General features: G+C 47.7%; 1 protein-coding gene across 1 annotated transcript in view; it reads left to right on the top strand.

Moving 5' to 3' along the window:
* The window catches only part of KDM2B (lysine demethylase 2B), a 148196-nt gene that overhangs the window by 119109 nt on the left and 14310 nt on the right, over window positions 1-14777 (top strand). Inside the window, exons 13-16 of the mRNA XM_023516829.1 lie at window positions 3568-3792; window positions 13013-13156; window positions 14421-14507; window positions 14685-14777. Of these exons, the coding sequence (XP_023372597.1) occupies window positions 3568-3792; window positions 13013-13156; window positions 14421-14507; window positions 14685-14777 (549 nt within the window). The remainder of the gene's footprint in view (window positions 1-3567; window positions 3793-13012; window positions 13157-14420; window positions 14508-14684) is intronic.

Raw genomic sequence — 14777 nt, 5'->3', positions numbered from 1 at the left:
GGCTGGGGATTCAAACCCGCCACCTTAGGTGTACGTGGCTGGCGCCTTAGCCGGTTGAGCTATAGGCGCCGAGCCTGATATTGAACTCTTGAGCTCAAACCCACCTCAGCCTCCCCAAAATGCTAGGATTACAGGCATGAGTCACCACAACCAGTGAAAAATGCTACTTTGTTTGGGAACATGTTTTGGGACATACAAGCAGGTGGCCTGGTTGCATCGTAACTTATAAGCCTTGTGACCCTGGCTAGCTTGGCCCAACACTATCCTCAGGGCTAGCAAGACTGGAGGCGCTCTTTGGTCACTAATACCTGACGTTCCTTTGGACTCTTGGAATTTTTTCGGTTTTTCACCAGAGAACTTGGTCCTTAGAATCTCCAGCTTAACAGTGAGAGTTTGAGTTTTGTTTTTGGTGGGGGTGGCCCATGGGCTAGCCACTCTGCACTTGCCTTAAGGCCTCAGAAGTGCCCAACATCTTTGTCTGTCTGTCTGGAATTTGAGGAGTTGGTAATAGGACAGACACCTGCCCTTTGGGGAGGGCAGAATCAGAAAGTGTTGTGGGCTGGGAAGAGAGGGGAAAACCTTTGTGGGTTTCCACTTCTCTGGAAGTAGCTGTGCTTCTTTTGTGCACCTCTTGATACTCTTGATACTAAGGGCATCGTGGCACTAGCTATGAACTCCTTGAGGGGATTTGGCAGTCCTGGTGGAGCTGTGGCCTCTTACCCCACTTTGCATGCCTATCTGCTGTCATTTATAGTGTTCAGAGTACAGCTAAAATTAGGTAACATCCTATGTGAAATGATGGCCATGCTGTCTGCACATAGTGGGTGCTCAGAAAATACCTACCACCATCACTGCTGGGGTCCCTGTCGTTGTCACTTCCTCTCAGCGTTCTTTGTTGCTCTCGGTCAGCTGCTCATCTTTTAGGCCCATGGTCCTTTATGCACTGTTTTCAAATCCAGTAAGCAGTGAAAACAGCTTGTTTTACTTCTTCCTGGGGCAGCCAGACCTGAGCTGATTGGCCTGCCAGTGTCTTTTGGTGGTGGGCTGTTAAAGTGCACCTGGGGTGCCCCAACCCAGTAGGACTGGTGGGCAGAGGACACAGAACACTTTGCTGCTTGATGAAAGAGCAACTTGTGTTGCTTCTTTCCTAAGTGGCTGGTTGGTGGCAGGCTTGCTTATGGGCAGCTCTTCAACCTGGGCCCTGCCTTACCTCGTTCCTCACTGGTGACAATCCAGGATGCCATAGAGGGAAGAGCGATGGGTGGGTGGCTGTGACAGTCCCCTACCTGGGTAGTTTCCCTTTTCTCTCTGGAGTGCCAGGGCAGGGTGAATGGGATAGAGACCCAGCACAGCACTGCCTGAAGTGGGTACTTGGGCCAGCAGAGGCCTCAGAGCTCTCTTCACTGCTGTTGGCTGTTGTGAATTTAAGGGAAGGACACTTAGGTGCCAGCTCTGAGAGGGTAGTATGTGAGGTTGGTGGCTGTCTGCAGGAACTGCTATACTGGTAAGGCTGTATTTGGGGAGGAAGGTGACTGTTTTTCTTTCCTTGTAGTTGGGCATTTCTAGGCAGCACTAGTTTTAGGGGAGTTGTGTGTACTGTGTTTGTATGTGGGGTCCCTGAAAGGAGGACCTTCTTCACTGTTGCGGGGTATTAAGAGTAGCAGCTCTTCTAGGCCCACAGATTAGCAGAAGGATGGGATTTTGTTTGGGGATTCAGGTATGACAAACTAAAATTAAAGGGACAGGCCCATAATGGCTCATGTTTGTAATCCTAGCATTCTGAGGCAAGGGCAGGAGGATTGCATGAGTCTCAGGAATTTGAGGCTGCAGTAAGCTATGATGATGTCACTATACTCCAGCCCAGGTGACACAGTGAGACCTTGTCTCAAAAAAAGGGGAAGGGGTTTATCTAAAGATTGTTCAGTGAGCTAAAAAGGGCTTTAATAGTTTCAGGAGCAGGGATGTGTCTCCCTAACAAAGGGGCTTACCATTTCTCAGCAAACTCAAACTCCTCAGAAAGGTGCTTCAGACAAAATAAACTCTCCTGGGCAGCACCTGTGGCTCAGTGGCAGCCCCATATACCAAGGGTGGCGGGTTTGAACCCAGCCCCTGCCGGCTAAAACAGCAGTGGCAACTGTAACAAAAATAGCCAGGGGGATGGTGGGGAATGCCTATATTCCCAGCTACTCAGGAGGCTGAAGCAAGAGAATCACTTAAGCCCAAGAGTTGGAGGTTACTGTGAGCTGTGATGTGAAGGCACTCTACAGAGGGTGACAGAGTGAGACTCTCTCTTTTAAAAAAAAAAAAAAAAAGATAAACTCTCCTATGCTGGTTCTTCCCATTGCAGATCCCCAGTGGGCAGGGGACCTCCATGGACAGTGTCCTCATCAGCTGGTTTAGAGGCTCCACTATGGATCCCAGGCTTGCAGGAGACTCTAGGACTGGTGGCCAGGACCAGAGGGCAGGACCTGTGGCTTGGCACTGAGCACTGCTCTCTGTTCACTGAACTGTCTCTATTCTCAGAGTCACAGGGAAAGAAGCACATTTAGGGTAGACATAAGAGTTGGGCACTATACTTTCCCATTCTCCCCAGGGTGGGTTGGTTTGTTGATTACCTTCTGTGTCCCTGACCATTTCATAGTCACACAGTGGTGGGCAAGACACACTTGGTGAGTGCCCTTCTGTGCCTTTGTCTGAAAGGGAAGGCAGTGTAAGGACGGTGATTATGGTTATGAGAACTTTGGCAGGGCCCACAGTGGAGACCCTGAGCTCAGTGCAGGTAGGCAGAGGGGACTTCCAGGAGGAAGCAGTACATGACCTAGTCCTGTGGAGTGAGTAGGCATTAGCCAAGTGGAGTGAGGAGGGAGACAGTGTCCTGGCAGAGGGAACAGAGTCCAACTGTGTGGCCCTATGTGGCCTTTCTAGGGAAGTACAGCACAACCAAGAGCAACAAGAGGCCAGAAAGGTAGGCACAGGCCTGTCCAGTGCAGGGAGCCATGGAGGGGTCTTGAGCCCAGGCATCCTGCCACCATCTGAAGCAAAATGTCCCCTGTAGCAGGTTTCTAGCATTACCCTAACCAGTGGCTTAAAATAATAAATATTTATTCTCTCTCAAGTCTAGAGGCCAGAAGTCTGAAATTAAGAGGTGGGTGGGCAGGGCCATGCAGGGAGGGAGGGTCCTCCCTTGTCTCCTCCTGCTTCTGGTGGCTGCTGACAATCCTTAGCACTTACTGGCTTGTAGACCAGGCTCTAGTCATATGGCTATCTTCCCCCTATGTCTTCACATGCATGTGTGTGTCTGTGTCCAAATTTTCCCCTTGATAAGGACACCAGCCTTGGTGGATGAGGACTTACCTGAGTGACCTCATTCAGTCTAATTAGCTCTGTAAAGCCCGTCTCCAAATAAGGTCACATTCTGAGGTGCCAGGGTTTAGAACTTGACTTGTCTTTCTGGGGGATCACAGTTCAGCCCGAGGGGGATCACAGTTCAGCCCGTAACATCCTCTCCCAGGGGTCTGGCAGCTCCCACAGCCTCCCAGCTGACCCATCTTGTCTGTTCTCCTGTAGAACCGGGCTGTGGGTCGGCCCAAGGGGAAGCTGGGCCCATCCTCTGCAGTGAAGTTGGCCGCCAACCGGACAACCGCAGGAGCTCGCCGGCGCCGGACGCGATGCCGCAAGTGCGAGGCCTGCCTGCGGACCGAGTGCGGAGAGTGCCACTTCTGCAAGGACATGAAGAAATTTGGGGGCCCTGGGCGGATGAAGCAAAGCTGCATCATGCGGCAGTGCATCGCGGTGAGTGTGGGCTCTTCCCAGGACTCCCGGGTCTCTCCTCCCCTTGCACGAGGCCTATATATATGTTGGTCAGCTTGTTGATCCGTCCAGCCTCTCCACATAAAGAGAAGTTGGAGCTGCAGAAACTGAGAGGTCTTCTTGTGGAAAGAAAGGGGGCTCAGGCCAGTGCTGTTTTCATATCCCAGTTACTAGACTTAAGGCCATCCTGCTTGAGCAAGCTTCTATTTCTTTAGAGTCTGATGGTCTTAAAACTCTTCCTTCCCAAGATGAGCCAAGTACTTTGAAATCTCTGCCATTAAAGATGTCAAGGCAGCCTGTCCTGTCTGTGACCCCATTGCCAACATTTATGGTCCAGTTTATGATGATCCTAGTTCCTGACTTCCTTCCTTCCTGTCCTGCTTTTAGAGTCAGAGGTCTAGATAGAAGGTCAGGGCCCCTCCTGAGGGGGCTGCCCCAGACAAAAAGTAGTGATTTATGGTGCTAAGGATCTGGGACCTGGAGAGTCCTGTTGGCCCCTCTAGACCCACTTACCTTGTCTGGTCTTCAGTCGTGGCCCAGGGCTGCTGGCCTTGCCCCCAGCACACGGTGGTGGATGTGTACTTTGCAACTTGGTGTGGTCCTGCCTTTTAATTCTTCCATACCACCCACATGCACTGCTCCCTGAGGGGCCTGTGGTCCTGCCTGTAAAAGCAGTCATTCCCTGTGAAAAAACAGGCTTGGTAGGAGGGATAGGATTTCTAGGCCCAGTGAGTGTGTCCACAGGCTCAGCCTGGCACAGGATGAGCCCTTTCTCCCCAGCGGCTGCCCCTCCAAGCCCACATGTGCCTTATCCTTATGTTTCCATGCACATACTGCTTATATCTTGAGTTTTAAACTGTGGTCCAAAAAACCGGAACATGAAATTCACCAGTGTGAAATACTGTAGTATTAACAGTAGGTGTGTTGTTGTGTAGCTGATCTTCAGAACTTTCCTTTTACGAAACTGAGACCAGTCTTCTGAACCTATGGAACAGTTACTCCTCTTTCCCCTTCCTCCAGCCCCTTGCACCCACTATTCCATTTTCAGTTTGTTTTTTTTTTTTTTTTGAGACAGAGCCTCAATCTGTCCCCCTGGGTGGAGTGCCGTGGCAATTGCAGCTCACAGCAACCTCCAACTCCTGGGCTCAAACGAGTCTCCTGCCTTAGCCTCCCAAGTAGCTGAGACCACAGGCACCCGCCACAATGCCCGGCTATTTTTTGGTTGCAGCCATCGTTGTTTTTAGCAGGCCGGGCTGGATGTAGGCCCAGGCTGGATTAGAACCTGCCACCTTGGGTGTATGTGGCTAGCGCCCTAGCCCCTTGAGCCATGGGCACCGAGCCCCATTTTCAGTTTCCAAGACTTTGATTATTCTGGGTAACATGTAGAAGCGGAATCATGCAATACTTATCTTTTTGTAACTGGCTTATTTCCCTTGGCATAACATCCTCAAGGTTAACCCAGGTTGTAGTATATGACAGAATTTCCTTCTTTTTTTTTGAGACAGAGCCTCAAGCTGTCACCCTGGGTAGGGTGCTGTGGCATCATAGTTCACAGCAACCTCCAACTATTGGGCTCAAGCGATTCTCCTGCCTCCGCCTCCCAAGTAGCTGGGACTACAAGCCCCTGCCACAATGCCTGGCTATTTTTTGGTTGCAGCCATTGTTTGGTGGGCCCGGGCTGGATTTAAACCTGCCAGCTCCAGTGTATGTGGCTGGTACCCTAGCCACTTAAACCACATGTGTCGAGCCTTTTTTTTTTTTTTTTTTTAAGACAGAGTCTCAAGCTGTTGCCTTGGGTAGAGTGCTATAGCAGTCACAGCTCACAGCAACCTCCAACTTTTGTGCTAAAGCAATTCTCTTGCCTCGGTTTTTCTATTTTTAGTAGAAATAGGGTCTTGCTCTTGCTCAGGCTGGTCTCAAATCTGTGAGCTCAAGCAATCCACCTGTCTCTGCCTCCCACAGTGCTAGGATTACAGGCACCGTGCCCACCCTAGAATTTCCTTCTTTTTTTTTTGGATGGGGCTGGGTTTGAACCCACCACCTCTGGTATATGGGGCTAGCTATATACCTACTCTTTTGAGCCACAGGTGCCGCCCAGAATTTCCTTCTTTTTAAAAGGTGAATAATACTCCAGTTTCTTGAATCAAAACTGACTCAAATGGAAAAAAGAGAAAAAGCTTTATGTATATACTACATTTTTTTTCCTTTTTTTTTTTTTTTTTTGAGACAGAGCCTCAAGCTGTCCTCCTGGGTAGAGTGCTGTGACATCACAGCTCATAGCAACCTCTAATTCCTGGTCTTAAGCAAGTCTCCTGCCTCAGCCTCTCAAGTAGCTGGGACCATAGGCGCCTGCCACAACGCCTGGCTATTTTTTTGGTTGCAGCCATCGTTGTTTGGCGGGCCCAGGGTGGATTCAAACCCGCCACCTTAGGTGAATGTGGCTGGCACCTTAGCCACTTGAGCCACAGGTGCTGAGCCTAAACTACATTTTCTTTATTCATTCTTTGGCTGAACGACCTTTAGGTTGTTTCCCACCTCTTGGCTATTGTGAATAGTGCTACAGTAAACATGACTATGCAGATACTTCTTTGAAATCCTATTTTTAATTCTTCTGGATATATAGTTAACCTTTGAACAAAGTAGAGTTTAGGAATGCCAACCTTCCACGCAGTAAGAAATCTGTATATAACTTTTTTTTTTTAGAGGCAGAGTCTCACTTTGTCACACTTGGTAGAGTGTTGTGGCATCATAGCTCATGGCAACCACCAGCTCTTGGGCTTAGGTGATTCTCTTGCCTCAGCCTCTCAAGTAGCTGGGAATACAGGTGCCCGCCACAACACCCAGCTATTTTTTGTTGCAGTTTGGCCGGGACCAGGTTCGAACTGCCACCCTCGGTATAAGGGGCTGGTGCCTTACCCACTGAGCCACAGGCACCACCCCTGTGTATAACTTTTAATTCTATAAAAGCTTTATTCTATAGCTTTATTGCTAATAGCCTACGGTTGACCGGAAGCCTTACTGATAGCAGTCAGTTAACACATATGATATATTTTCTGTGTTCTTACAATAAAGTAAGCTAGAGAAACAATAATATCAAGAGGTCTGGGCATGGTGGCTCATGCCTGTAATACTGTTGGAGGCTGAGCTGGGTGGACCGCCTAGGCTTAGAAGTTTGAGACTAGGCTTGGCGCCCTCAGCTCAGTTTTTAGGGCGCCAGCAACATACACTGGGGCTGGCATGTTCAAACCTGGCCCAGGTATCCTAAACAACAGTGACAACAATAACAAAAGAAGAGCTGGGCATCGTGGCGGTTGCCTGTACTGCCAGCTACTTGGGAGGCTAAGACAAGAGAATCGCTTAAGCCCAGGAGTTTGAGGTTGCTGTGAGCTATGACACCATAGCATTCTACCAAGGGCAACATAGTGAGACTATCTCAAAAAAAAAAAAAAAGAAGTTTGAAACCAGTCTGAGCAAGACTGACACCCTTGTCTCTGCTAAAAATAGAAAAATTATCTGAGCTTTGTGGTAGGCTACTCCCAGCTACTTGGGAGGCTGAGGCAAGAGGATCACTTGAACTCAGAAGTTTGAGGTTGCTATGAGCTCTGACACCAGGGCACTCTACCTAGGGCAACAGTGTTAGACTCTGTCCCAGAAAAAAATGACATTAAGAAATTGCAAGGAAGGGACAGCGCCTGTGGCTCAGCAAGTAGGGCGCTGGCCCAATATACCAAGAGTGGCAGGTTTGACCCCAGCCCCGGCCAAACTGCAGCAAAAAACTAGCCAGGCGTTGTGGTGGGCGCCTGTAGTCCCAGCTACTTGGGAGGCTGAGGCAGGAGAATTGCCTAAGCCCAAGAGCTGAAGGTTGCTGTGAGTTATGACTCAATGGCACTCTACCGAGGGCAACAAAGTGAGACTCTGTCTCAAAAAAAAAAAAAGAAAGAAAGAAAGAAAGAAAGAAATTGCAAGGAAGAGAGAATATACTTACTATTTGTTAGGTGACAATGGATCATTGTAAAGGTCTTCATCCTTGTCTTCACATTGAGTAGGTTGAGAAGGGGTATGGTCTTGCTGTCTCAGGGTAGCAGAGGCTAAAGAGGTGGAGGAGGTAGAATAAGAGGTGGGATAAATTTTATTGAAAAAAAATCTGAGTTTAAGGGGACCCACACAATTCAGACCCATGTTGTTCAAGAGTCAACTGTACAGGGGCAGTGCCTGTGGCTCAGAAGGGTGCGGCACTGGTCCCATATGCTGGAGGTGGCCCAAACCCAGCCCCAGCCAAAAAAAAAAAAAAGAGTCAACTGTACACCCAAAAGTGGGGTTGGTGAGTCATATGGCCATTGTATATTTAATTTTTTGAGGAATGTGCATACTGTTTTCCTTAGCAGCTGTGCTGTTCTGTGTTTCCCCTAGTGTATCAGAAGGGTTCCTATTTCTTTACATCCTCACTGATGCTTGTTATTTTCTGGGTTTTTTGTTTGTTTGCTTTGCATACTTGTTTGTTTTTGATAATAGTCATCCTAATGTGTATGAGGTGATAACCTCATTGTGGTTTGGATTTAGATTTCTTTGATGATTAGTGATGTTGAGTATCTTTTCATGTGATTTTTGGCCATTTGTGTATCTTTGGAGAAATGTCTATTAGCCTTTTTTTTTTTTTTGAGACAGTCTTACTCTGTCGCCCTCAGTAGAGTGTGGTGGCGTCACAGCTCACAGCAACCTCAAACTCGTGGGCTCTAGCAATTCTTTTGCCACAGCCTCCCAAGTAGCTGGGACAACAGGCGCCTGCCATAACACCTGGCTGTTTTTTGTTGCAGTTGTCAATTGTGTTTTAACTGGCCCAGACTGGGTTTGAACCTGCCAGCCTCCGTGTATGTGGCTGGTGCTGTAACCACTGTGCTACAGGTGCTGAGCCTATTGAACTTTTTGGGCTTTTTAAAATCGTTGTTGAGTTATAAAAATATTCTGGATAGAAACTACTTATCAGATATATGGCTTGCAAGTATTTTTTTTTTCCCATCTTGCAAGTTGTCTTTTCATTCTGTTGATTCTTTCCTTTGCTATAGAATTTTTAAAGTTGTACTGCTTGTTTTTAATTGATACCTGAACCCTAGGATATCTGAATGGATTCTAGGGAATTTGTGAGCCCTTCTGAAGCTAAATAATGATTTTTGTCTGAGCGCATGCACAAATGCATTTTTCAGGAGAGACAGTTCATGTGACCTTTGGATTATGTTAGGACTTAAGAGAGTTTGTCTTAGGCACTCGGTTTTAAGAACAGTGTCACCTAAAACTTTTTGTGTCAACAGTGAATCCACAATTGTCTTTTCCTGTTTGACATTATTTTAGGAAACCACTTTCATGCATCTCCTCTTCTCTATCTTGATGTGGCTTCTTAAGCTGAAAGCAAATACAGCCTCAGCCAGGTTCTCAGAGCCCTTCCTATTCTTCTTCCAGCCTTCTGCTTTGTTGGGCCATGATTTGCCCACCTGTGACACATGCAGGCCCACCTTTCCTTTCTTTGCCTTCCATGTGCCAGTCTTCCTCTTGCTATGACCAGCCCAACCCTTCCGTTTGCTCCCTGTCTCTAGTGCTGCCTCCACAGGCTTCTCCCCCTCCTCCTGCATATCTCCCCTTCTGGATCTCTGCAGTGCTTCACCTGTGGTGCTGCCTCCATACTGCCTCTTGTCAGGCCCCAGCCTTCCACCCCACCACAAATGCTCTTCTGGCCACCATGGACTGTGCCCCCCGCCCCAATTTGGCACCCCCAGCAGCAGCCTTCCCCATTTGGCTGGCCTGCTCTGCAGAGGCACCTCTGTCCTTGTTCACCTTGAGGCCCTTCTCCCTTTCTGCTTCTTTCCTCTTTGCCCTATCCTCCACATCCTTCAGAAATTAGCTTATGCTGCTTCTGGTAATGCTTAGACATGACTTTTCCATGTTTTCCTTGGATTTCTTTTTCTTTCTTTCTTTTTTTTTTTTTTTTTTTTGAGACAGAGCCTCAAGCTATCCCCCTGCGTAGAGTGCCATGGCATCACAGCTCATAGCAACCTCCAACTTCTAGGCTCAAGTGAGCCTCCTGCCTCAGCCTCCCAAGTAGCTGGGACCACAGGCGCCCGCCACAACGCCCGGCCATTTTTTAGTTGCAACCATGATTGTTGTTTGGCAGGCCTGGGCTGGGGATTCGAACCCGCCACCTTAGGTGTATGTGGCTGGCGCCTTAGCCGCTTGAGCCACAGGCTCCAAGCCGGATTTCTTTTTCTTCCCAAGTATCTCAAGTGTGACAGCTGTCTTCCTTACTCCTGCATCCTTCAGGACCTTGTTTCAGGCTGTAGCAGATGTTCAGTTGGTGTTTGTTGAATGAATAAGGCTGGTTTACCCTTCAGTGTTTTATTTGTTTGAATTTAAATGTTTGTGTCTTTTTATGAAGTCTTTTTTACTTATCAGCAAAGTATATATCCCAGCTTACTCAAAGCTCCTCTAAAAGCAGTTTACTAAAAATTATACTCTCTCCATCACTAGGAGAGAGGGGAGGGTATACAAAGGGAGGAATAAGGCCAATCTGGACCCTGTCCTCAAAGGCTTTACAGTCAGGTACGTCAATTCTCAAAACCTTGTGGTCTTGGGACCCCTTTATGCTCTTATAAATTATGAGGACCCCAAGAGACTTTCATTTTTGTGGGCTATTTATTAATATTTACTGTATTAGAAATGAAAACTGAGGAATTTTTAAAATATTCATTTGAAAAACTGATTGTATATTAATAGAAGTAACATTTTTATGAGAAATACTTGTTTTTTTTTGAGACAGAGTCTCACTTTGTCACCTTCACTAGAGTGCGGTGGCATCACAGCTCACAGCAACCTTCAGCTCTTGGGCTTAGGCGATTCTCTTGCCTCAGCCTCCTGAGTAACTGGAACTACAGGTGCCCACCACAATTCCACATGCCTGGCTACTTTTTTTGTTGCAGTTTGGCTGGGGCTGAGTTCAAATCCTCCACTCTCAATATATGGGGCCGGTGCCCTACTCACTGAGACACAGGTGCTGCCCTATACTAAAAACAAAAATAATTAGTAAGAATGGCATTATTTTATTTTTTTTATAAATCTCTTTTATAAAATACCCCTTCTCAACCTACTCAATGTTCTGGTTCATTAGAAAAGACTTGGACATTTCATCTGTAGTGATGTTTTGGAGGGAATATATGGAAAATTGGCCTGACACAGATACACAGTAGTTGGAAAAGAGAGGAAAGTATTTTAATAGCCTTTTTAGATAACCGTGGATGTTCTGATACTCGACCAGAACTCAACAGGGGGCAGTTTCTTAAAGGTTAGTTACAATGTGGAATCTGAAACTGTATCAATGAACTTTTCATACTGTTGCATTAAAAGTCATCAGTCTGTTTTGCCCTTTGAATAGCTCATTTGCTCATGGATGATGTTGTAATATCAGGCATTAGCCATTTGGAAAATACTGCCTCCCTGAATTGGACAGATTTTCTTTTCTTTTTTTTTTTTTTGAGGCAGAGCTTTAAGCTATCCCCCTGGGTAGAGTGCCATGGCATCACAGCTCATAGCAACCTCCAACTTCTGGGCTCAAGCGAGTCTCCTGCCTCAGCCTCCCAAGTAGCTGGGACTACAGGCGCCCGCCACAACACCTGGCCATTTTTTGGTTGCAGCCATCATTGTTGTTTGGCGGGCCCGGGCTGGGGATTTGAACCCGCCACCTTAGGTGTATGTGGCTGGCGCCTTAGCCGCTTGAGCCACAGGCGCCAAGCCGACAGATTTTCTAAATACTGCCACGTGACATCATAGCAATATTTTTAAAATCCCATTTGTTAATATCACCACTGATTTGGTCAGAAAAATCTTCCTCATTTTGAAGGGCTCATTCTGTTTCTGGTGGCTTATTGAGTTTTCTAAAAGTCTAATTTTTATTCAAAAGCTGAAATTTTTTTAGCTGTTGTTGACTTGGCGCTAAACATACACACTTAATCATATATAACACAGAATTGCAACAATTTTTAGAAATATTAAAAAGAAACTTTGAATTTTGTGATTTGTAACAAATGCCATTTGTTACTTTTCTGGAAATGACAGGCTTGCTTCTTTCTTGTTCATGAAAATATGCCAGTATCTATAGGGTTTTTATCAGTCATACTTTTATTTATTTATTTATTTATTTTGAGACAGAGTTTTACTATGTTGCCCTCGGTAGAGTGCTGTGGCTTTACAGCTCACAGCAATCTCAAACTCTTGGGCTTAAGCGATTATCCTACCTCAGCCTCCCAAGTAGCTGGGACTACAGGTACCCGCCACAATGCCTGGCTTTTTTCTTGTAGTTGTCGTTGTTGTTTGGCAGAGCCGGGCTGGATTTGAACCCACCAGCCCTGATGCATGTGGCTCGTGCCCTAGCCTCACTCATACTTTTAAAACGATCTGTGGAGAATTTGGCCAGTTCAGCTCCTAGCTTAGTCAAGTGCCTTTCATTTGATAACCAGCGTCTTTCAGTGTGCAGAAGTGCTTGATGCATGCTTTTTTCTTTTATACAGAATGTAAAAAGGGTGTGTACTCAAGGTCTAGGTTTTCATAAATTATATTTTCTACTGCTTCATTAAGGACATCCTTAAATGAAAGTGGCCATGGGCTTCTGACTTCTGGTACACTTGAGGGCCCTGACTTGACTTGTGCTAAGGGGCCAGCATTTTCACCCACCAGTGGGAATATCAACACTACAAAAGGCAAACAATGTCTTCTTCTCTTCTGAAGATAGTTTGGACCTCATAGACCTCTCTGTAAAGGTACTGGGACCTTGCAGTCCGTGGGCTCTGCTTTGACTCGTTGGTGAGATGCAGCCTCAGCCCTTTGGGGATCTCAGTTGAGCATCCACCCTAGCTCCTACAGACTTTTTCCAAATATGAAGCCTTCCTTCCATCCTGTACCCCGGCCCTGCCCTCGCTGCATTATTTTCCCATATCCCTCATCTCTATCTAGCATGCTCTATTGTTGATGTTGTCTGTCTCCTTCCACTAACATGTAAGCTCAGGGTGGCAGAGATTTATTGCTGTTTCCCAGTGCTCAGCGTAGTAGCCTGATAGGTATTTGAAAGAGTGAGTGTGCCAGGGCCAGTTTTCTGACATCTCCTGGCAGGCCGGGGTATGTCCTCCTCTCCCAACTGACCTGTCTGTGCTCTCCCGGCTCCCAGCCAGTGCTGCCCCACACCGCCGTGTGCCTCGTGTGTGGCGAGGCAGGGAAGGAAGACACGGTGGAAGAGGAAGAAGGCAAATTTAACCTCATGCTCATGGAGTGCTCCATCTGCAATGAAATCATCCACCCTGGATGCCTTAAGGTGAACAGCTTGACACCCCCCACCCCCAGGGCCTCTGGTGGTGCTGATCCCTCAGGGTGGACACTGCCACTGAGGCATTGGGACTGATGTGGCACGGTAAACTTTCCCTGAGTCTGGTCGTTCCTGTGTATCAGGTGAGGAGCCCATAACAGGAGGGGTCTGGAGCAGTTCAGACACCAGTGTCTTTGAGGGAATGAACATGTGCCAGCCCCCACCCCCAGGACATCAGAACCATGGAAGGTTCCCAGAGTGTTAGCAGATAGAAAACATGGGCTGCTTGTTTGCACCTGAGCCAGAGAGAGACTTTAGGTGCTGGCTGTAGTCTTGGCTCTGGGTTTCTGGGAGGACAGGACCTAGGTTGGGGAGGGCGGGGTCTAAGACAACAGATGGCTGCATTCCTGTTCCTTTGCACCAGGAACCTGTTCCCAGTGTGCCTGGAGCAGCTCTTACCTTCTCCCAGATGACTATTGTGCTGTGCCTTTCTGTTTTAGGCAGTAGATTCATCTTTGAAAGGAAGAGACCACTCTGGGCTGGCATATACCTTTTGTCCCAAGACAATGTCATCCCTGGCACAGCCCCCATCCGCCCCTGTGTCAAACCTTGCGTGCTTGTGTGTTTTACAGAGATCTGGGTGGGCCTGGCCATAAGGATACTTCAGCTCTGAGGCAGCCACCACTTCAGCAGGGGTGGGAGATTTGACCTTCATTCCTGCATCACAATCGCATGTGAACACACCACTCCAGAGGGGGTAGTGCTATTTCCTGGGCTTAAAAATCAGCTCTTCCCTCACATTTTAATTATTTGGTTATTTCTCTCTTTTCTCTCCCAGCTCATGTGCTCCATGAGAGCAGGGACAACCACATCTGACTTATTCACACCTGACACCCAGTAGAGTGCTCTGGAAGGTCCTTTCTATGTGCCAGGATTTGAGCTCATGGTTTTACCTAGGTCATCTCAGTGAATTCTTGCAAACCCCTAGTGAGATGGATACGTTGACTTTTTTTTAGAAGAGGGCTCTGGCTCACGGACAGTCCCTGAGAGATAGAGATTGATCATTTGAGCCCTGGCCTAAATCCAGAGCTGCTCATCTCTACCAGCCCTTTGCAGCTCTTTGTTTTTTAGGCTGGGATATGGGATGGATATGACCTGGGGGGGTGGGGAGAGTGTTGATGTTTCTGGCAGATGCCTCGAGAAACTGTGTGCTTGGAAGGTCCCTTGCCTATGCCTTTCCTGACTTGCTAAGTCCCAGTGTGTCCCTCAACAGATTAAGGAGTCAGAGGGTGTGGTCAACGACGAGCTTCCAAACTGCTGGGAGTGTCCGAAGTGTAACCACGCCGGCAAGACCGGGAAAGTGAGTGCTGGGCTCCAAGTCCCAGGGTCAGCCAGGAGTGGGGCGGGCCTGGGCCTTGCTATAACCAGCCTCTTCTTGAATAGTCAGGCAGGTGGGGTGCTGTGGACCTGGGGAAGAGACAGGGCATGGCCAAAGATATACAGTAGGTTTGTTCCTTCTCTCTTTTTGGCCTACAAGCAAAAGCGTGGCCCTGGTTTTAAGTACGCCTCAAATCTGCCCGGCTCCCTGCTCAAGGAGCAGAAGATGAACCGGGACATCAAGGATGGGCAG

Source organism: Otolemur garnettii, unplaced genomic scaffold, assembly GCF_000181295.1.
Source record: "Otolemur garnettii isolate 467f Iridium unplaced genomic scaffold, OtoGar3 scaffold00099, whole genome shotgun sequence".
Lineage (NCBI taxonomy): Eukaryota > Metazoa > Chordata > Mammalia > Primates > Galagidae > Otolemur > Otolemur garnettii.
This window is presented reverse-complemented; position numbering and strand designations above follow the sequence as displayed.